This window comes from Bos grunniens, chromosome 14 (genome assembly GCF_055505025.1).
Source record: "Bos grunniens cultivar Pamir isolate PY7600 chromosome 14, Bosgru_T2T1.0, whole genome shotgun sequence".
Lineage (NCBI taxonomy): Eukaryota > Metazoa > Chordata > Mammalia > Artiodactyla > Bovidae > Bos > Bos grunniens.
Genome location: NC_141178.1, coordinates 69,005,097 through 69,026,617, shown reverse-complemented (window position 1 = coordinate 69,026,617; position 21,521 = coordinate 69,005,097). Strand labels below are relative to the sequence as shown.

The window sequence follows — 21,521 nt, the reverse complement described above, 5'->3', positions numbered from 1 at the left end:
ATAGCCCCCAAAAGGACAAGGTCAAAAAGCCTCTGGTAGGACCCTGATGTCAAGCTGTTCTGGGGGAAGGTTACTTGAGTGTTTAATTTGCAAAGGGGAGTGGTATCTGTTAGAGCAGTTTCTAGGCTTACAGAAAAATCCCACAGAAAGTAGAGCAGATTCCTTTAAATCCCTGGTTCCCTCCTTCCCCACACTTTCCCCTGCTAGTAACTTCGTGCACTATGCGGTGCATTTTTTATAATCTATAAACTACTATTGATCACTATCATCGCTAAGGTCCAAAGTTCACATTTCAATTCCCTCATTGTGTGGAACAGTTCTATGGGTTTTACCAAGGCCTACTGTCAGGTTTCATAAATGACAATGTCACATAGGATCATGCCGAATACTTTCACCACTCTGTACTTGATTTTTAATTGGAGGGTGATTGATTTACAGTGTTGTATTGGTTTCTGCCATACAACAACATGAATTAGCCTTAAGGATACATATATCACCACTCTATAATGTTTTTATTTTTAACTGTACAAGCTTAAAGTAGGTGGAAAATGTGGTTGAAACAAGAGTCTTGATAAGAAACTTATTAAGTGGCTGTTGCCACAGTCTTGACAAACTCAGAAAACTCTAACTCTAGAGTCAACTGCAGATGGTGACTGCAGCCATGAAATTAAAAGACGCTTACTCCTTGGAAGAAAAGTTATGAGCAACCTAGATAGCATATTCAAAAGCAGAGACATTACTTTGCCAACAAAGGTCCGTCTAGTCAAGGCTATGGTTTTTCCTGTGGTCATGTATGGATGTTGAGAGTTGGACTGTGAAGAAAGCTGAGTGCCGAAGAATTGATGCTTTTGAACTGTGGTGTTGGAGAAGACTCTTGAGAGTCCCTTGGACTGCAAGGAGATCCAACCAGTCCATTCTGAAGGAGATCAGCCTTGGGATTTCTTTGGAAGGAATGATGCTAAAGCTGAATCTCCAGTGCATGGGAAGAGTTGACTCATTGGAAAAGACTCTGATGCTGGGAGGGATTGGAGGCAGGAGGAGAAGGGGACGACAGAGGATGAGATGGCTGGATGGCATCACTGACTCGATGGACGTGAGTCTGAGTGAACTCTGGGAGTTGGTGATGGACAGGGAGGCCTGGTGTGCTGCGATTCATGGGGTCGCAAACAGTCGGACATGACTGAGTGACTGAACTGAACTGAACTGAGTGTCAACAGACGTACTTATAGCTATAGACTGACTGTTATCACAATTTGAATTTGAACCATATCATCTTGACTTTGTCCTGATTGAAGAACACGCCTCAAGAACATCATTTTTGGATCCGGCATAAATTCCCTATTGTCTTTTGAATTAGATTTATGAAAGTAGTGCCTTAAAAAAAACTCTTGAACCTGCTGTTACCTGGCTCCAGATGAGTATCTTTGATGTCCACTTCTGCTATTTCATCGCATAGGGGGCAGCTTTGTGTCTCTGCTCTTCACAGCAGTTGCTTTTAGGAATTACAGTTTTATGTGATTGGAATCAAATTTATACATGAGAGGGCTAATGTGCATATTGGGGTGGGAAAGGAGCCTGAAGTGGGAGCACTGGCAGCAGAAGGTGAATGCCTGCTATCTGTCAACAGTCTGTTAATGTGCCACCTTAGCCCAGAGTCAAGTGCCAGGAGGCAGCAGAAAACAATTCACTTCTTTTGCAACAACCTGATACAGAAGCTGCTTGTCGGAATCTTGACAATGCACCTTGATTAGGCTTTGGTCTTCCTCTGAGAAAGGTCTTGTTCTAAGGACACAGCCAGGTGGTGTCCATAGGCTCCTAGTCTTTTCTCCTCGCTCCGCCCAGAAAATTACCCACCATCACTGGAAGCCTCATGTTGTGTCATATGACAATTGCTGAATTGGCTTTCATATCCAAAGCCATGCTTTTCTTTCTCATTTTGTTTGAGGTTTTCCATGCAGTAGGTATAAGGTATGGCGTTGTGGAACTGTAACTACTGAGAACACAAGAAGCAGACTAGAGAAGATGGTGGAGGAGTAGGACGGGGAGAACACTTTCTCCCCCACAAATTCATCAAAAGAGCATTTAAACGACGAGTAAATTCCACAAAACAACTTCTGAATGCTGGCAGAGGACATCAGGCACCCAGAAAAGCAACCCAACTCTTCGAATGGAGGTAGGAAAAATATAAAAGACAAAAAAAGAGACAAAAGAGGGAGGGATGGAGTTCCGTCCCAGGAAGGGAGTCTTAAAAAGAGAGAAGTTTCCAAACACCAGAAAACCTTCTCAGTGCTGAATATGTGCCGAGCTTCGGAAGCACAGAGGGCAACTTAACAGGGAGAAAAAATAAATAAACAATTAAAACTCGCAGATTGCGAGCCCTACGGTAACTCCCCCAGCAGAGAAGCAGTGCAGACGCCTGCACACGCCATTGGCAAGCGGGGGCTGGGCAGGGAGGCGCGGCGCGGGCTGCATGGCTTAGAGTAAGAATCTGGCCTGAATACCCTGAGTGCTATCTGAGCGAAATAATTTGGGCTAGCAAACCAGATGGTGGGATATCTACCATGCGAAAAGCCAGCCCTAACCTAAGACACCCCCAGGCCCGCGCACGGAACAAAGGACTGAACAGAGATAGCCGGCTGCAGACCTTCCCCCTCCGGTGACAGGCAGCCAGAACCGGAAGGGGGCAATCACAGCCCCAGAGAGACATTATCTATAAAACTGTAAGCAGGCTTCTTTGCTAACTAAAACTTCTTGGGGGTCTGGACGGTCAACATCTGCCTGAGAAGGTGTGCCGGTTTTACACCCAGATAACCGAGTGGCGGGGAGGCGGTAAGTCGCAGCATTGGCGCTCGCCAAACACCTCATCACCTGAGCTGCTCGGACCTGGGAAGAGCACAAAACGCAGGCCCAACTGAGTCTGCGCCTCTGAGGACTACCCGAGTGCCTAAACCTGAGCGGCTTGGACCTGGGAGGTACATGCAGCCCAGGGCTGGCCTCGGATTGTTCCCGGTGGAGCAACCTAGAGCCTGAGCAGTGTGGGCAGGGAGGCTACACGCTCCGTGAGCGGGGGCAGACCCAGGGTGGCTAAGGCATTGCGAGCGCACGCCAGTGTTACTTGTTTGCAGCATCCCTCCCTCCTTCCCCACAGCGCGACTGAACAAGTGAGCCTAAAAAAAAAAAAAAAAAAGTGTCCTCCACCGTGCCCTTTGTGTCAGGGCAGAAACCAGACACTGAAGAGACCAGCAAACAGAAGAAGTTATAACAGAGGGAAATGCCTCGGAGATTAAAACCCTGTGGTTACTACGGACTACATAGGAAGGGGCCTATAGATCTTGAGAAATATAAGTCGGACCAAGGAACTAGCCAAAAATGAACTGAACCCACAATACTCACAACAAAACCAGAGAAAGTCCTAGATATATTTTTACTATTTTTACAATCATTCTTTCTTTCTTTTTTTTTTAATTTTTTAAAAAAAATTTTAAGTCCTCTATTGTTCCTTTAATTTTCACTTTTATAACCTATTACTTTGCAAAAAAAAAAAAAAAAACCCTAGTTTTTCTTCTTCAGCAAACTTCATATATATATATTTTATAATTTTTTGACCTTTTTTTTTTCTTTTTCTTCTTTTCTTTAACATTGTATTTTTGAAATTCCAAACTCTACTCTAGATTTTTAATTTTAGCTTTTTGGTATATGTTATCAATTTTGTACCTATAGTTTTTTTTATAATTTCTGTAACTTTTTTTTTCTCTGTTTCTTTCTCTTCTTCTTTTATATAACATTGTATATCTGAAATTCCAAACTCTACTCTAGATTTTTAATTTATGCTTTTTGGTATTTGATATCAATTTTGTACCTGTATTTTCTTTAAAGTTTTTGCAACATTGTTTGTTTTTGTTTGTTTGTTTGTTTTCTCTCTTTATTTTTCTTCTTCCTTTTTTTTAACATTGTATTTTTGAAATTCCAAACTCTACTCTAGATTTTTAATTTTTGCTGTTTGGTATTAGTTATCGATTTTGTACCTATATTTTCTTTATAATTTTCGTGACCTTGTTTGTTTTTGTTTGTTTTTTCTCTCTTTCTTTTCCTTCTTCTTTTCTTTAACATCATATTTTTGAAATTCCATACTCTACTCTAGATTTTTAATTTTTGCTTCTATGTATTTGTTACCAATTTTGTACCTTTAAGAACCCAATCTTCAGGACCCATTTTTCACTAGATTACCGGCTTGACTGCTCTCTCTCCCTTTGGACTCTCCTTTTTCTCCACCAGGTCGCCTGTGTCTCCTCCCTAACCCCTCTCTACTCTACCCAACTCTGTGAATTTCTGTGTGTTCCAGACGGTGGAGAACACTTAGGGAACTGATTACTGGCTGGATCTGTCTCCCTCCTTTTCATTCCCCCCTTTTACCCTTCTGGCCACCTCTGTCTCCTTCCTCCTTCTTCTCTTCTCTGTTTAACTCCGTGAACATCTCTGAGTGGTCCAGTTGTGGAGTGCACATAAGGGAGTGACCACTGGCTAGCCCACTCTCTCCACTATTGATTCCACCTCATCTCATTTGGGTCACCGCTAACTCCCTCCTCCCTCTTCTCTTCTCCATGTAACGCTGTGAACCTCTCTGAGTGACACTCACAGTAGAGAAACTTTTCATCTTTAATGTAGATGTTTTATCAATGGTGCTGTATAGAAGGAGAAGTTTTGAAACTACTGTAAAAATAAGACCGATAACTGGAAGCAGGAGGCTTAAGTCCAAACCCTGATTCCAGGGAACTCCTGACTCCAAGGAACATTAATTGACAGGAGCTCATCAAACGCCTCCATACCGACACTGAAACCAAGCACCACACAAGGGCCAACAAGTTCCAGGGCAAGACATACCAAGCAAATTCTCCAGCAACAAAGGAACACAGCCCTGAACTTCAAGATACAGGCTGCCCAAAGTCACCCCAAAACCATAGACATCTCATAACTCATTACTGGACATTTCGTTGCACTCCAGAGAAAAGAAATACAGCTCCACCCACCAGAACACCGACACAAGCTTCCCTAACCAGGAAACCTTGACAAGCCACCTGTACAAACCCACACACAGTGAGGAAACGCCACAATAAAGAGAACTCCACAAACTGCCAGAATACAGAAAGGACACCCTAAACTCAACAATTTAAACAAGATGAAGAGACAGAGGAATAGCCAGCAGATAAAGGAACAGGATAAATGCCCACCAAACCAAACAAAAGAGGAAGAGATAGGGAATCTACTGATAAAGAATTCCGAATAATGATAGTGAAATTGATCTAAAATCTTGAAATTAAAATGGATTCACAGATAAATAGCCTGGAGACAAGGACTGAGAAGACGCAAGAAAGGTTTAACAAGGACCTAGAAGAAATAGAAAAGAGTCAATATATAATGAATAATGCAATAAATGAAATTAAAAACACTCTGGAGGCAACAAATAGTAGAATAACAGAGGCAGAAGATAGGATTAGTGAATTAGAAGATAGAGTGCTAGAAATAAATGAATCAGAGAGGATAAAAGAAAAACGAATTCAAAGAAATGAAGACAATCTCAGAGACCTCCAGGACAATATTAAACACTACAACATTTGAATCATAGGGGTTCCAGAAGAAGAAGACAAAAAGAAAGACCATGAGAAAATATTTGAGGAGATAATAGTTGAAAACTTCCCTAAAATGGGGAAGGAAATAATCACCCAAGTCCAAGAAACCCAGAGAGTCCCAAACAGGATAAACCCAAGGCGAAACACCCCAAGACACATATTAATCAAATTAACAAAGACCAAACACAAAGAACAAATATTAAAAGCAGCAAGGAATTCCCATTAGGATAACAGCTGATCTTTCAATAGAAACTCTTCAAGCCAGGAGGGAATGGCAAGACATACATAAAATGATGAAAGAAAATAACCTACAGCCCAGATTATTGTACCCAGCAAAGATCTCATTCAACTATGAAGGAGAAATCAAAAGCTTTTCAGACAAGCAAAAGCTGAGAGAATTCTGCACCACCAAACCAGCTCTCCAACAAATACTAAAGGATATTCTCTAGACAGGAAACACAAAAACGGTGTATAAATTCGAACCCAAAACAATAAAGTAAATGGCAACAGGATCATATGTATCAGTAATTACATTAAACGTAAATGGGTTGAATGCCCCAACCAAAAGACAAAGACTGGCTGAATGGATACAAAAACAAGACCCCTACATATGTTGTCTACAAGAGACCCACCTCAAAACAGGGGACACATACAGACTGAAAGTGAAGGGCTGGGAAAAGATTTCCCATGCAAATAGGGACCAAAAGAAAGCAGGAGTAGCAATACTCATATCAGATAAAATAGACTTTAAAGCAAAGGCTGTGAAAAGAGACAAAGATGGTCACTACATAATGATCAAAGGATCAATCCAAGAAGAAGATATAACAATTATAAATATATATGCACCCAACACGGGAGCACCGCAGTATGTAAGACAAATGCTAACAAGTATGAAAGGAGACATTAACAATAACACAATAATAGTGGGAGACTTTAATACCCCACTCACACCTATGGATAGATCAACTAAACAGAAAATTAACAAGGAAACACAAACTTTAAACGATACAATACACCAGTTAGACCTAATTGATATCTATAGGACATTTCATCCCAAAACAATAAATTTCACCTTTTTCTCAAGCGCACATGGAACCTTCTCCAGGATAGATCACATCCTGGGCCATAAAGCTAGCCTTGGTAAATTCAAAAAAATAGAAATCATTCCAAGCATCTTTTCTGACCACAATGCAGTAAGATTAGATCTCAACTACAGAAGAAAAACTATTAAAAATTCCAACATATGCAGGCAGAACAACACACTGCTGAATAACCAACAAATCACAGAAGAAATCAAGAAAGAAATCAAAATTTGCATAGAAACGAATGAAAATGAAAACACAACAACCCAAAACCTATGGGACACGGTAAAAGCAGTCCTAAGGGGAAAGTTCATAGCAATACACGCACACCTCAAGAAACAAGAAAAAAGTCAAATAAATAACCTAACCCGACACCTGAAGCAACTAGAAAAGGATGAAATGAAGAACCCCAGGGTTAGTAGAAGGAAAGAAATCTTAAAAATTAGAGCAGAAATAAATGCAAAAGAAACAAAAGAGACCATAGCAAAAATCAACAAAACCAAAAGCTGGTTCTTTGAAAGGATAAATAAAATTGACAAACCATTAGCCAGACTCATCAAGAAACAAAGGGAGAAAAATCAGATCAATAAAATTAGAAACGAAAATGAAGAGATCACAACAGACAACACAGAAATACAAAGGATCATAAGAGACTACTATCAACAATTATATGCCAATAAAATGGACAACGTGGAAGAAATGGACAAATTCTTAGAAAAGTACAACTTTCCAAAACTGGACCAGGAAGAAATAGAAAATCTTAACAGACCCATCACAAGCACGGAAATTGAAACTGTAATCAAAAATCTTCCAGCAAACAAAAGCCCTGGTCCAGACGGCTTCACAGCTGAATTCTACCAAAAATTTAGAGAAGAGCTAACACCTATCCTGCTCAAACTCTTCCAGAAAATTGCAGAGGAAGGTAAACTTCCAAACTCATTCTATGAGGCCACCATCACCCTAATACCAAAATCTGACAAAGATCCCACAAAAAAAGAAAACTACAGGCCAATATCACTGATGAACATAGATGCAAAAATCCTTAACAAAATTCTAGCAATCAGAATCCAACAACACATTAAAAAGATCATACACCATGACCAAGTGGGCTTTATCCCAGGGATGCAAGGTTCTTCAATATCTGCAAATCAATCAATGTAATACACCACATTAACAAATTGAAAAATAAAAACCATATGATTATCTCAATAGATGCAGAGAAAGCCTTTGACAAAATTCAACACCCAATTACGATAAAAACTCTCCAGAAAGCAAGAATAGAAGGAACATACCTCAACATAATAAAAGCTATATATGACAAACCCACTGCAAACATTATCCTCAATGGTGAAAAATTGAAAGCATTTCCTCTAAAGTCAGGAACAAGACAAGGGTGCCCACTTTCACCATTACTATTCAACATAGTTTTGGAAGTTTTGGCCACAGCAATCAGAGCAGAAAAAGAAATAAAAGGAATCCAAATTGGAAAAGAAGAAGTAAAACTCTCACTATTTGCAGATGACATGATCCTCTACATAGAAAACCCTAAAGACTCCACCAGAAAATTACTAGAACTAATCAATGACTATAGTAAAGTTGCAGGATATAAAATCAACACACAGAAATCCCTTGCATTCCTATACACTAATAATGAGAAAACAGAAAGTGAAATTAAGGAAACAATTCCATTCACCATTGCAACGAAAAGAATAAAATACTTAGGAATATATCTACCTAAAGAAACTAAAGACCTATATATAGAAAACTATAAAACACTGGTGAAAGAAATCAAAGAGGACACTAATAGATGGAGGAATATACCATGTTCATGGATTGGAAGAATCAATATAGTGAAAATGAGTATACTACCCAAAGCAATTTATAGATTCAATGCAATCCCTATCAAGCTACCAACAGTATTCTTCACAGAGCTAGAACAAATAATTTCACAATTTGTATGGAAATACAAAAAACCTCGAATAGCCAAAGCGATCTTGAGAAAGAAGAATGGAACTGGAATCAACCTGCCTGACTTCAGGCTCTATTACAAAGCCACAGTTATCAAGACAGTATGGTACTGGCATAAAGACAGAAATATTGATCAATGGAACAAAATAGAAAGCCCAGAGATAAATCCACGCACATATGGACACCTTATCTTTGACAAAGGAGGCCAGAATATACAATGGATTAAAGACAATCTCTTTAACAAGTGGTGCTGGGAAATCTGGTCAACCACTTGTAAAAGAATGAAACTATATTTGGCAAAACTAATACAATTATGTAAAGTTTAAAAATAAAATAAAATTAAAAAAAAATAAATACACACACACACACACAAAAGAACACTTTCTAACACCATACACAAAAATAAACTCAAAATGGATTAAAGATCTAAACATAAGACCAGAAACTATAAAACTCCTATAGGAGAACATAGGCAAAACACTCTCTGACATACATCACAGCAGGATCCTCTATGACCCACCTCCCAGAATATTGGAAATAAAAGCAAAAATAAACAAATGGGACCTAATTAACCTTAAAAGCTTCTGCACATCAAAGGAAACTATTAGCAAGGTGAAAAGACAGCCTTCAGAATGGGAGAAAACAATAGCAAATGAAGAAACTGACAAACAACTAATCTCAAAAATATACAAGCAGCTCCTACAGCTCAACTCCAGAAAAATAAATGACCCAGTCAAAAAATGGGCCAAAGAACTAAATAGACATTTCTCCAAAGAAGACATACAGATGGCTAACAAACACATGAAAAGATGCTCAACATCACTCATTATCAGAGAAATGCAAATCAAAACCACTATCAGGTACCATTTCACGCCAGTCAGAATGGCTGCGATCCAAAAGTCTACAAATAATAAATGCTGGAGAGGGTGTGGAGAAAAGGGAACCCTCTTACACTGTTGGTGGGAATGCAAACTAGTACAGCCACTATGGAGACCAGTGTGGAGATTCCTTAAAAAACTGGAAATAGAACTGCCTTATGATCCAGCAATCCCACTGCTGGGCATACACACTGAGGAAACCAGAAGGGAAAGAGATACGTGTACCCCAATGTTCATCACAGCACTGTTTATAATAGCCAGGACATGGAAGCAACCTAGATGTCCATCAGCAGATGAATGGATAAGAAAGCCATGGTACATATACACAATGGAGTATTACTCAGCCATTAAAAAGAAAACATTTGAATCAGTTCTAATGAGGTGGATGAAACTGGAGCCTATTATACAGAGTGAAGTAATCCAGAAGGAAACACACCAATACAGTATAATAACACATATATATGGAATTTAGAAAGATGGTAACAATAACCCTGTGTACGAGACAGCAAAAGAGACACTGATGTATAGAACAGTCTTATGGACTCTATGGGAGAGGGAGAGGGTGGGAAGATTTGGGAGAATGGCATTGAAACTTGTAAAATATCATGTATGAAACGAGATGCCAGTCCAGGTTTGATGCACGATACTGGATGCTTGGGGCTGGTGCACTGGGACGACCCAGAGGGATGGTATGGGGAGGGAGGAGGGAGGAGGGTTTAGGAGGGGGAACACATGTATACCTGTGGTGGATTCATTTTGGATATTTGGCAAAACTAATACAATTATGTAAAGTTTAAAAATAAAATTAAATTAAAAAAAAAAAAGAAGCAGACTAGAGAGAGGAGCATAAACATACTCCTTGTAAATGGAGATTGTTAAGGGGGGGTGGGGCAGTGGCAATAACACTTAGCTGGTAGAGAACTGTCTTGCCCTTCTTTCCTTCTGGGAAGAGAGTCTGATCCTGAGTTATCCAGAGGGGGCTGACCTCATAGGATGACCAACGTGGATACTGCTTGGTATAGTTAAGAGAATACACCCTGGAACCAGATATTCTGGGTTCAAGTCCTGGATCTGACATATAATAGTGTGACCTTGGACACTTAACCTCCCCGTGTCTCAGCCATCTGGAAAATATGGATGATAATAGAATATATTTCATAGGGTTGTTACATGAGTTTTGCTTGAGACTTATCTACTAGATAGCAGTTTATATGAGAAAGATTTTTCTTATTTTTTTCCAGCAGAAGAGTGGATTGAGGGAGATGGTTTTCCTTTCTGTGGCTTATTCCTTTGCAGAATCTTAAAGGCTGATTAAATGCAGTAATTAGAATTTAGTGTATATTTCAAAGGCCATATTTAATAAATTAATTACTATGTTTCATCAGGTGGTTTATGAAATACCAACATGTAGTCCCAGAAGAGGCTGTAAAGACTGACATTGATGTTCAGACAAAAAGATCAGTGGCAATTCACTGGGGAACTTTTGCTTTGGCAAATGAGGTGAATGTGACTGTGATAACAATAACTCTGATTCTTTGTGACACCATGGACTGTAGCCCACCAGGCTCCTCTGTCCATGGAATTCTCCAGGCAAGAATACTGGAGTGGGATGCCATTCCCTTCTCCAGAGGATTTCCTGACCCAGGGATCAAACCCGGGTCTCCCAAATTGCAGGCAGATTCTTTGCTGTCTGAGCCATTAGGGAAGATACAAGATATGTACAGAATTACTTTAAAAGCATTGTAAAGTGGTCTCAGAGTCAGGGACTGTTACTAATTGGAGGGATCAGGGAGAGCTTCATGGAAGAGGTGACATTTGAACTTAGCTATGAGGAGGCAAGGAAGAAGTTGTTTCAAGAGAAGGAAAGTGTGGGGTTGGAGGCAGTAAGCATGGGGAATAGTGAGGAGTCAGTTCAGCAAGAGATTATAGATGATATGGAGTGCAATGGGGGAAGTATGGCTGGACAGCTTAGAACTTTACAGAAAAATGTTATTTATCCAGTAAACACTGATTCAGTGTCTGCTGTGCTGTGTGCCAGGCATTGCGATAAACGGTGGCTTTATTCCTAAACTCATACAGAAGATCTGATTTTCCCTTAGCTGGACCCTAGAGCTCTGCTACTAGCCACGGTTGTGGGATCAAACAGAAGCTTAGCAAATGACTGTACTCCCCAAAGCAATCTACAGATTCAATGCAACCTCTACCAAACTACCAATAGTAATTTGCACAGAACTAGAACAAAAAAATTCAGTTTATATGGAAACACAAATAGCCAAAGCCATCTTGAGAAAGAAAAATGGAGCTGGAGGAATCAACCTTCCTGACTTGAAACTATTAGCATTCTTATCACTTATAACTGAGAAGTAAGAAAAATATTACAGTATAATTCTTCTTTAAAAATCCAAGTCATATAAAACTATGCTTTGTACAAGATACACGAAATTATAGAAACTGAGGAGCCAGGAGAGGAGATTGAGGTCAGGGAAAAGGGATAAACGTGCCCTCCAATGGTGCAAAAAGAACCTATACGTTATTTTGTAAACATTTTTTTGGGGATTTCAAAGGCATTATGTGTTTACTAAAGAACATTTCTTTTAACTACAGAAAAGTACAAAGGTAAAGGAAATTCACCCACATTTCCACAATCACAAATAATAATTATTCAGTTTGGTATTTTCTTTCCAGTTTTTATAAACATATGATATATAGACGCACTCCACTGATGATCACAGTGAACATGCTTAATCAGTTAAGTGAGGAAAAAGAGATGACTCCCCTTGATTTTATTCTTTTTATCAATAAAATTTTAAAAATATTAAACCAATTAAAAGGCAATTTATAGAACGGGAAAAAACACTTCCAAAACTTGTGACCAACAATAGATCAGTCTCAAAAGATACAAACAGTTCATGCAGCTCATATAAAAAAGAATTCTCAACATCACACAGTATGAGAGAAATGCAAATCAAAATGACAAGAAGGTATCTGTTCATACACATCAGAACGGCCATCATGAAAAACACTACAAATAACAAATGCTGGAGACAGTGTAAATAAAAGAGAAACTTCCCATACTGCTGGTGGGAAAGTAAACTGGAGAGCCACTAATACATATGTAAGTTATTTGAAAAAACAAAAAACCTGCGAAATGATCCCCTAATCCCACTCCTCGATGTATATCTGAAGAAAATGCTAACTCTCAATGACAAATGCAACCTTCATTCAACAATACTTACAATACCTGAACATACACATAATTAAAGTGTCCATGGACAGATGGATAAAGATGATGCAGTACATATATGGAAGGGAATATGATTGAGCCAGAAAACAGGATGCAGTACTGACATCTGCAGCAACAGAAATGGACTCGGAGATGATCTCACGAAGTGATGCAGTTCAGAAAAAGACAAACACCCTGTGATGTGACTGATACGCTGTGCTGTGCTAAGTGGCTTCAGTCATTTCCCACTCTTTGCAACTCCATGGACTGTAGCCCACCAGGCTCCTCTGTCCATGGGATTCTCCAGGCAAGAATACTGGAGTGGGTTGCCATTTCCTCCTCCAGGGGATCTTCCCGACTCAGGGACTGAACTCATGTCTCCTACATCATCTGCACTGGCAGGCAGGTTCTTTACCACTGGTGCCACCTGGGAAGCCCGATTGTGACTGACAGGTGGAAACTAAACATCGATGGAAATGGAGTACATTTTCTTAACAGAAATACACTTACAGATTTAGAAAACAAACTTATTCTAACCAAAGGGGAAAGGAGGAAGCCAAGGATGCGTCAGGAGGATGGAATTGAGACATACCCACAATATATATATATATATATATATATATATATATATATATATAATGAATAATCGTCAAGGACCTACTATATATCAGAGGGACCTAGACACAACACAGTAGTAACCTACATAAAAAAATAACTGAAAACAAGTACAGCTATGTCTGCATATAACTTAACAACCTGCTGTACACTTTAAACAAACATAACAGAATAAATCCACTATACTCCAATATTACCTAATAATTGACTTTAAAAAATGGAATGCCTAATATATTCCCTTCAAACTTCAGTGTCCCAGGCTAGTTCACATTCCTAGCGCCTGAACAGGCTTGGTTCCCAAGTCTGGACTATCATGTGGCTGAAGAAGCTTTGAAGGATGTGCAAGCAAGTGAGATCCCCTTGGACCTATAATGCCTGGTCCTCTGTGGACTGGATAACAGTGTCCAGAATATGCAGAACCTCCTACAACTAAACCAAGGCGGAGGAGCCAGCTGGTCCCCAGGTCTCCTGGTGCTGGGGCTCTCACCTCCTGCTTCCTTCCTTAGAGTTGCCCAAACTTCAGACGGAACACAGCACCCTCAGCAGAGCTTCTGCAGGGTTTGGGATTTCTCCAATGGGGTAAAAAATACGGGGGAGGGAGAAATGGGACACCAGGGCTTGGCGTTTTGTTCTGGCACATTCAGCTCTCCTTTACAAGCCAGAAGGCGGAATTTCACCAAGGCTCTGCTTACCCTAGCAAGCTGGGTGGGGCATGAGGAAATCCTGCTGCCTTGTGGCTGCTTGGCATAACTACACCATGAAAACCAGTGCCTAATGGCATTTCTGCTTATTTAACTGTCAGTCACTCTGCTTATTTAACTTATATGCAGAATACATCATGTGCAATGCCGGGCTGAATGAAGCACAAGCTGGAATCAAGACTGCCGGGAGAAATATCAATAAGTTCAGATATGCAGTTGACACCACCCCTGGGGCAGAAAACAAAGAGGAACTCAAGAGCCTCTTGATGAAAGTGAAAGAAGAGAGTGAAAAAGTTGGCTTAAAACTCAACATTGAAAAATTAAGATCATGGCGTCCGATCCCATCACTTCATGGAAACAGTGACAGTCTTTATTCTCCTGGGCTCCAAAATCACTGCAGACAGTGACTGCAGCCATGAAATTAAAAGCCGCTCCTTGGAAGAAAAGCTATGAGAAACCTAGATAGCATGTTAAAAAGCAGACATTACTTTGCCTACAAGGGTCCTTCTAGTCAAAGCTATGATTTTTCCAGTAGCCATGTATGGATGTGAGAGTTGGACTATAAAAAATGCTGAATGCTGAAGAATTGATGCTTTTGAACTGTTGTGTTGGAGACTCTTGAGAGTCCTTTGGACTGCAAGATCAAACCAGTCAATCCGAAAGGAAATCAGTCCTGAATATTCCTTGGAAAGACTGATGCTGAAGCTGAAACTCCAATACTTTGGACACCTGATGCGAAAAGCTGACTCATTAGAAAAGACCCTGATGCTGGGAAAGATTGAAGGCAGGAGGAGAAGGGGACAACAGAAGACCAGATGGTTGGATGGCATCATCAACTCAATGGACATGAGTTTGAGCACACCCAGGGAAATGATGAAGGACAGGGAAGCATGGCCTGCTGCACTCCATCGGGCTGCAGAGCTGGACATGACTGAGCGACTCAACAACAACAAAGGGCACTTCACATTCAAAAGGCCTCTCCTGTTGTGAATGACACCTGCCCTCAACAAACATCCTGGGGCACATAGTAGAGAATTCATTAACGGGCGGACTTTCAAGAAGACCATTTGCAGGTATAAATTTCTTCCATACAGATTTCAAACAAGCAGCACAGGGAAAGATGCTCAATGTCGATTATTGGTAGAGAAATTCAATTCACAGCGACAACAAGCAATCACTAGGGAACAGATAGAATGGCCACCATGAAAAAGTCTGGAAAAAGAAACCACTGACCCAAATGGGGAGAAAGGGAAGCCCTCCTATGTTGTCGCTGGGATCCTACATTTCAGTTTGCTACTTGTGAAGCATTTGGATTACAATTCCATTTGCTAGACCACAGGGTTTCAGTCAATTTCCCCCTCTCTCATCTACTAAAGTGCACTAACTCTATTTTTGGAGTCACCAAGCAGGTGTCACACATGCAGGACATTCTTCCCTCCCTTTTAAATCAATAACTGTATACATGGAAAGGAAAGAAAAGGAATAGCTGTTTAATAAGCAGCTATAATTGTGATCCAACTTCTTGGCTGGTTATTTCTCACACCCTGGGCTGGGGAACTGAGGTTTTAGCCTAAGGCAACAGCTTCAAACACATCGTTTAATTACCTTCTTTTGGTTGCCTGATGTCTGTGAGTTTTGTGTTCGGCCCCATAGGATTCCCCACTCCAAAGATGCAAATGAAATTGTTGCTGTAGGAATTTGAGTGGTTCCTACAATGAGAAATCTGCTTACCTTTCTTGAGCATTTTTGGACACAGAGGATATTCCTCTGGGGTCCTTGTACCCTGTTTAGAGAAGAACAAATGTGTATATTCTCCTCTCTATATTATTTCCCCAAGAAATTCCATCTATTAATATCTCGGTTCCCTAACCAAATACATGCCAATGACTGGCAAATTTCTATCTTTAGCATAGAATATACCTCTGAATACTAGACTTACACCTGACTCAGGAGCACACTCACTTAGTATCTCAAATGTGGCAAAAGCAAGCCCTTCCACTTTTCTTGATCAGCATATTCAAACCCCACCTTAAATCTCTTTTTTCAGTGAATGGCATCCCCTGCCTCCCACAATCTAGTTTGCAAGTCAGAAACCTGGCCCTGCCCTCACTGAGGCCTCCTTCACCCCCTACAATGAATCCATCCATCACCAAGTCCAATCAAATCTAGCTTCCTACCTCTTCTTGAATTTACCTGCTTTTCTCCATCTTCACTACCACTGTCTAGACAAGCTACTAACAGGCCTTCCAAAGACTCCTCAGAGTCTACCCTTCTCTGGTCTAATCTACTCTCCCTGCTGCCAACCAGATAACTACTTTAAAATGCAAACCCAATTATGTCACATAGCTGCTTAAAAACCTTGGGTAGCTTCCCATTGCTTTGAAGAGAATGTAAACATTTCTTACCCAAACTCTCCTTTAAAATCTCCTGTAATCCTGTAACGCGTACTTCTTCAGATGCGTTACCCATCAAAAACCACCCACTACAGCCCTGTTCTTGGCACGTTGGCCTCCTCTGACGTTCTCTGCGGAAATAAGACACTTTCCCACACCCTCTGTGACTGCTTCTGAGCTCTAGTGGCAGAGCTGAGGGGTTGAGAGAAACTGCATGGCCTACAAAGACCAAAATATTTTGTATCTCACCCTTTACAGAAAAAAAAATTGCCAACCCCTGAACTACAGTGTTGTCATTCAAGCCACTGATTCTCTTCTGGGAACTTAACTTGTGCCTGATGGTAGCCACTGAATTATGTCACTGGGCAACAACAGCTAATGACAGGAAGTGGATGTTTGACAACTACTGTCCTCCTTAAACACAGTGAACTTGAAATCAAAATCGAGTTTTTCCCTTTTCGTATAGACACATCCCAGATGTTTTTATCCTCTTACACTCTCTGTGCAAGATGCCAGCTATCTTTTAAATCATTTCAAACTCCAGACTGCTTCATTAACAGAAATAAAATCTGCCTTGGAACTTCTGGGGACTCTGAATATCAACAAACCTGCTAGAGTGTGTGTGCATGCAAAGTTGCTTCAGTCGTGTCTGACTCTTTGAGACGCTATGGACGATAGCCTGCCAGTCTCCTCTGTCCATGGGATTTCTCAGGCAAGAATACTGGAGAGGGTTGACACTTACTCCTCCAGGGGATCTTCCCGACCCAGGGATCAAACCCCTGTCTCTTGTGTCTCCTGTATTTGCAGGTGGCTTCTTTACCACTGTGCCACCTAGGAAGTTAGAGTAAGAGGAAAGAGGAAAAGAAAGAAAAGAATAAATGAGGGAGAGAGAAGGAGAATTATACAACAGCCTGAACTTGGAGACTGGACGGCCACTTCTTGACTGAAGGGCATTTTTAGGGCTGTTTTAGAATTAGACAGCTCTAGGGTTTTGTTCAGTGTTAAACTTTATAGACCTCAGATAAGGAAATGACTGACAAACTTTAGTAAAAAAAAAAAAAAAAAAAGGCTGAATTTAGTCAACAATAATAGCTTGATCAGGAAATCGACTTACATTCCATGAACCTCAGTGTCCTTGTCTGTAAGATGGAGATAATAATAAAAATACATTTAGTGATAAAGTGTGTACATGCCACCTGTGCATTAGCGATAAATAGAGCTTAAAGTCAATGCTTGTTTATAAGAAGTTAAGTATATAGGTAAATATTATATAACTATTATAAAGTGTATTATGTCATTAAAAGTATATATTAAAATTAATTTTTATATAGTATGATTTTATATAATGTTGCCTTAATGTTAATTTATCTGAATAAATGTGAGCCATTTCTGGTTCATAATAGGTAGCCTATCAGGCTCCTCCATCCATGGGATCTTCCAGGCAAGAGTGCTGGAGTGGATTGCCATTTCCTTCTCCAGGGGATCTTCCCAACCCAGGAATCGAACCTGGGTCTCCCACATTGCAGGCAGATGCTTTACCATCTGAGCCACCAGGGAAGCCTCATTATAAAGTATATTATGTCATTAAAAGTATATATTAAAATTAACTTTTATATAGTATGATTTTATATAATGTTGCTTTGATGTTAATTTATCTGAATAAATGTGAGCCATTTCTGGTTCATAATATGTGCTCCATATATACTAGCTGAATAAATGAGTGAATAAATAAATAAATGAAAATTACAGTGTAGTATAAAAAAGTCTGCACTAAAAAAAAAAAAAAAAGTCTGCACTATACATTCATTTCTTCTGATCCTGTGCGTACCCTTAAGTCCCTGAGAATCCTGAAAGACAGGGAGTGTCACACCAACATTTGGTTGGGGATGCTGCTTGGTTAGTCATTAACCGTTGAGAAAGAAATAGGCAATATTTACTCACCTACCTAGGTTTATAAGTGATGTCTCTGTGTCATCCTACAAAGGTACTGACCTGGATTTTCTGGGGGCAGATTCATAACCTGGTCTGGGTGATTTGGTGTGTTTGTTATTCTACGAAAGGAAAAATAATCAGGAGGTACAGCTACAGGAGTGTCCAACTCTAGAGTAGATAGTTAATCTTAGGGGATCCAGTTACTGTGGGCAGCCCAGAATAATGGAAAGGTCATCGTTCTTTGTATCAAACAGATCCAGTTTCCAATTCCAGTGCTCCAGCTTTCACAAACATCTGCTGTTGATACTGTCCAATATACATTCTCCTGACCCCATGGAGTGTAGCCCACCAGGCTCCTCTGTCCATGGGATTTCCTAGGCAAGAATACTGGAGTGGGTTGCCATGCCCTCCTCCAGGGGACCTTCCTGACCCAGGGATTGAATCTGCTTCTCCTGCATTGCAGGTGGATTCTTTAACGCTGAGCCACCAGGAAAGCCCATGTATGTATATTATTAATACTACCTCAATTTTAAAGTATCAGAATGTGCAAGAAAAAACACATTGTAAACACTCCCCAGAAGCAGAGACCCACCTTTTTCTACATGCATTTGTACATATTTTCAAATGCCTTCCCATACATTTGAATGCAATGTATTCAAAGTGTCATATACAGTGACAATCTCAGAACACATTCCAAAATACTTGTATGATTTTTGGAGAAGTCAATAAATAAACATTTTTTCCTTTCAAAATCTATGACTCTATTGACTTTTATTGCTTTCACTTTTAGGAGGGTGAAGTGAAAGTCACTCAGTCATCTCTGACTCTTTGCTACCCCAAGGAATTCTCCAGGTCAGAATACTGGAGTGGGTATTTCCCTTCTCCAGGGTATTCTTCCAACCCAGGGATTGAACCCAGGTCTCCCGCATTGCAGGTGGATTCTTTACCAGCTGAGCCACAAGGGAAGCCTAAGTATAATGGAGTGGGTAGCCTATCCTTTCTCCAGTGGATCTTCCCAACCCAGGAAGCAAACCAGGGTCTCCTGCATTGCAGGCAGATTCTTTACCAACTGAGCTATCAGGGAAGCCCAAGAATATTGGAGTGGGTAGTCTAATCCTTCTCCAGCAGATCTTTCTGACCCAGGAATTGAACTGGGGTCTCCTGCATTGCAGGTGGATTCTTTACCAACTGAACTATCAGGGAAGCCCTTTAGGAGGTTATTCTAGCCTAAAATTGAAAGTATATCATCAGGGGTTTCGGAGAAGGCAATGGCACCCCACTCCAGTACTTTTGCCTGGAAAATCCCATGGATGGAGGAGCCTGGTAGGCTGCAGTCCATGGGGTCACTAAGAGTCGGACACGACTGAGCAACTTCGCTTTCACTTTTCACTTTCATGCATTGGAGAAGGAAATGGCAACCCACTCCAGTGTTCTTGCCTGGAGAATCCCAGGGACAGGGGAGCCTGGTGGCTGCCGTCCATGGGGTCACACAAAGTCGGACATGACTGAAGTGACTTAGCATAGCATAGCATCAGGGGTTTTACAAAGCAACTTGAATTTTCCAAAATAGACATAGTCTGAAGTTGTTTTCGGTCCCCTTTGCTTTATTTTTGTCCTACCTGTTTGCTAATACCTTTGTGCTGGTGTTAAGAAATTATCTCCCTATTACTCATGGTGCCATCAATTATGCCCTGAAATGTAGACTGACTAGACACCTAAACTCAGAAAGCAAAGCAAATTTCAAGGCAAATCATACACCCATATAGCCTCCCCTCCCTTTGCTGCCCTGCCGTACCATCACCTGCTCCTGCCGTGGTGCGTGTGTGCTCACTCAGTCACGTCTGACAATTGAGCCTATGGAAATCAAAAGCAATAATTATTGAATAAAAACAAATTGAGCTCATTGTACACAGTGCCTGACTGAGAACTTACCTTCCTGTAATCAGATGTGATGCTATAATTCCACAGAAGCACATGGCCAGATCACACCTGAACAGTGAGAAACAAATAACATAACCAGAAATCATTGTAATGCCCTTCAAGGCAAGAAGCCCCAGTGTTCCCAGGGTACTCGAAAATAGAATCCAGGCAAATCTGTTAGACACAAACGTGAAATGCCAAATTCAAGGGTTGATTGGATAGAACATTTCCTGATGATTTTCTTTTCTTTTTTTTTTTTTTAACTCATTGTTCCTTCAGCATACTCTGTATTATGTGAGTCTGTGACTCTGCTGGTGGTCTCTACTTGCTCTTCTTGAGCTGCATTTCAACTATCTCGTCCACTAGATGTCTTCATTGTTATGTTTGCTAGACCATGAGTGAAAATAGTCCATACGGTTTAGTGGCTGGAATCAGATAGCTCTGGATTCAAGGTCTGGCTTTGTCACTTCCTGGCTGTGTGATATAGTAGGTAGTCAAGACTGTTTAATAAAGCTCTTAGGATACAAAGAGCTAAGTTTAAAAAAAAAAAAAGTTTTTTTTTTTCTCTCCATTTTTTAAATAGAAAAACTGAGATGATAATGAATGACTTCCTCCAGGCAATACAGTGACTGAAGATGAACTAATGCTTTTTTGTTAATCACTGAGGATTCCAGGGAGACCTCTTCTCAAACCTCTGATTGTCTGACTACAATGACAAATTCAGGTACTGAGTACAAAAAGTATAAATATGACTCATCCCCAGTGAGGTTTCTACACAAGAGATTTAACTCTTGCCTGAGAGCATAGCTTCTAGACACCAATGCCCACCTCTCTTATCATCTGATTCAGTACTAACTGAGCATATGCAATGGCTGGTTTGGGACCACGGAGAAAAAAAAGATGAGGTTCTGCTCTCATGGAGCTCAAAGCCTATAGAGAGACTGACAGAAAAACAAAAATTGCAGTCAAATATGGCAAGTGCTGTAACAGACAACTCTACAAGAACAGCACTGGCACCAATGATGGGAGAAGGCTCTGTGGCTTCGTGGTCTGACGAGGTCCAGAGGTTTCACTGCAGGAAGACTTTTGAGTGGGAGTTGAAAGATAGTTAGGAATTCTCTAGGGAAACTGTAGTGGGTTTAACGATGACCTCCAGGAAGATCTGTCTATGCGTCAAACCTT

At 40.4% G+C, this 21,521-nt stretch overlaps 2 protein-coding genes across 21 annotated transcripts in view; one reads left to right on the top strand and one right to left on the bottom strand.

The window, feature by feature from the left end:
* Positions 1–21,521, bottom strand: part of LOC147359626 (uncharacterized) — a 243,029-nt gene that overhangs the window by 41,577 nt on the left and 179,931 nt on the right. For 3 of the 19 annotated variants that reach the window (XR_015141046.1, XR_015141053.1, XM_086337332.1), the window contains 2 exons: positions 20,352–20,408; positions 17,237–17,318 (listed from right to left, as the gene is read on the bottom strand). The exons of 1 other annotated variant lie outside the window; for it this stretch is intronic. Coding sequence is in view for 2 of the 18 variants with exons in the window: in XM_086337332.1 (XP_086193458.1) it covers positions 20,374–20,408 (35 nt within the window). In the remaining 16 variants the exon portion in view is untranslated. Of the gene's footprint in view, positions 1–15,738; positions 15,878–17,095; positions 17,319–18,479; positions 18,539–20,214; positions 20,274–20,351; positions 20,409–21,521 lie in introns of those variants that run through there. 15 more of the 19 variants (XR_015141038.1, XR_015141039.1, XM_086337333.1 and 12 more) reach the window with 10 other exon arrangements.
* LOC147359629 (uncharacterized) overlaps positions 1–21,521 on the top strand; it is a 675,420-nt gene that overhangs the window by 535,220 nt on the left and 118,679 nt on the right. The window lies entirely within an intron of this gene.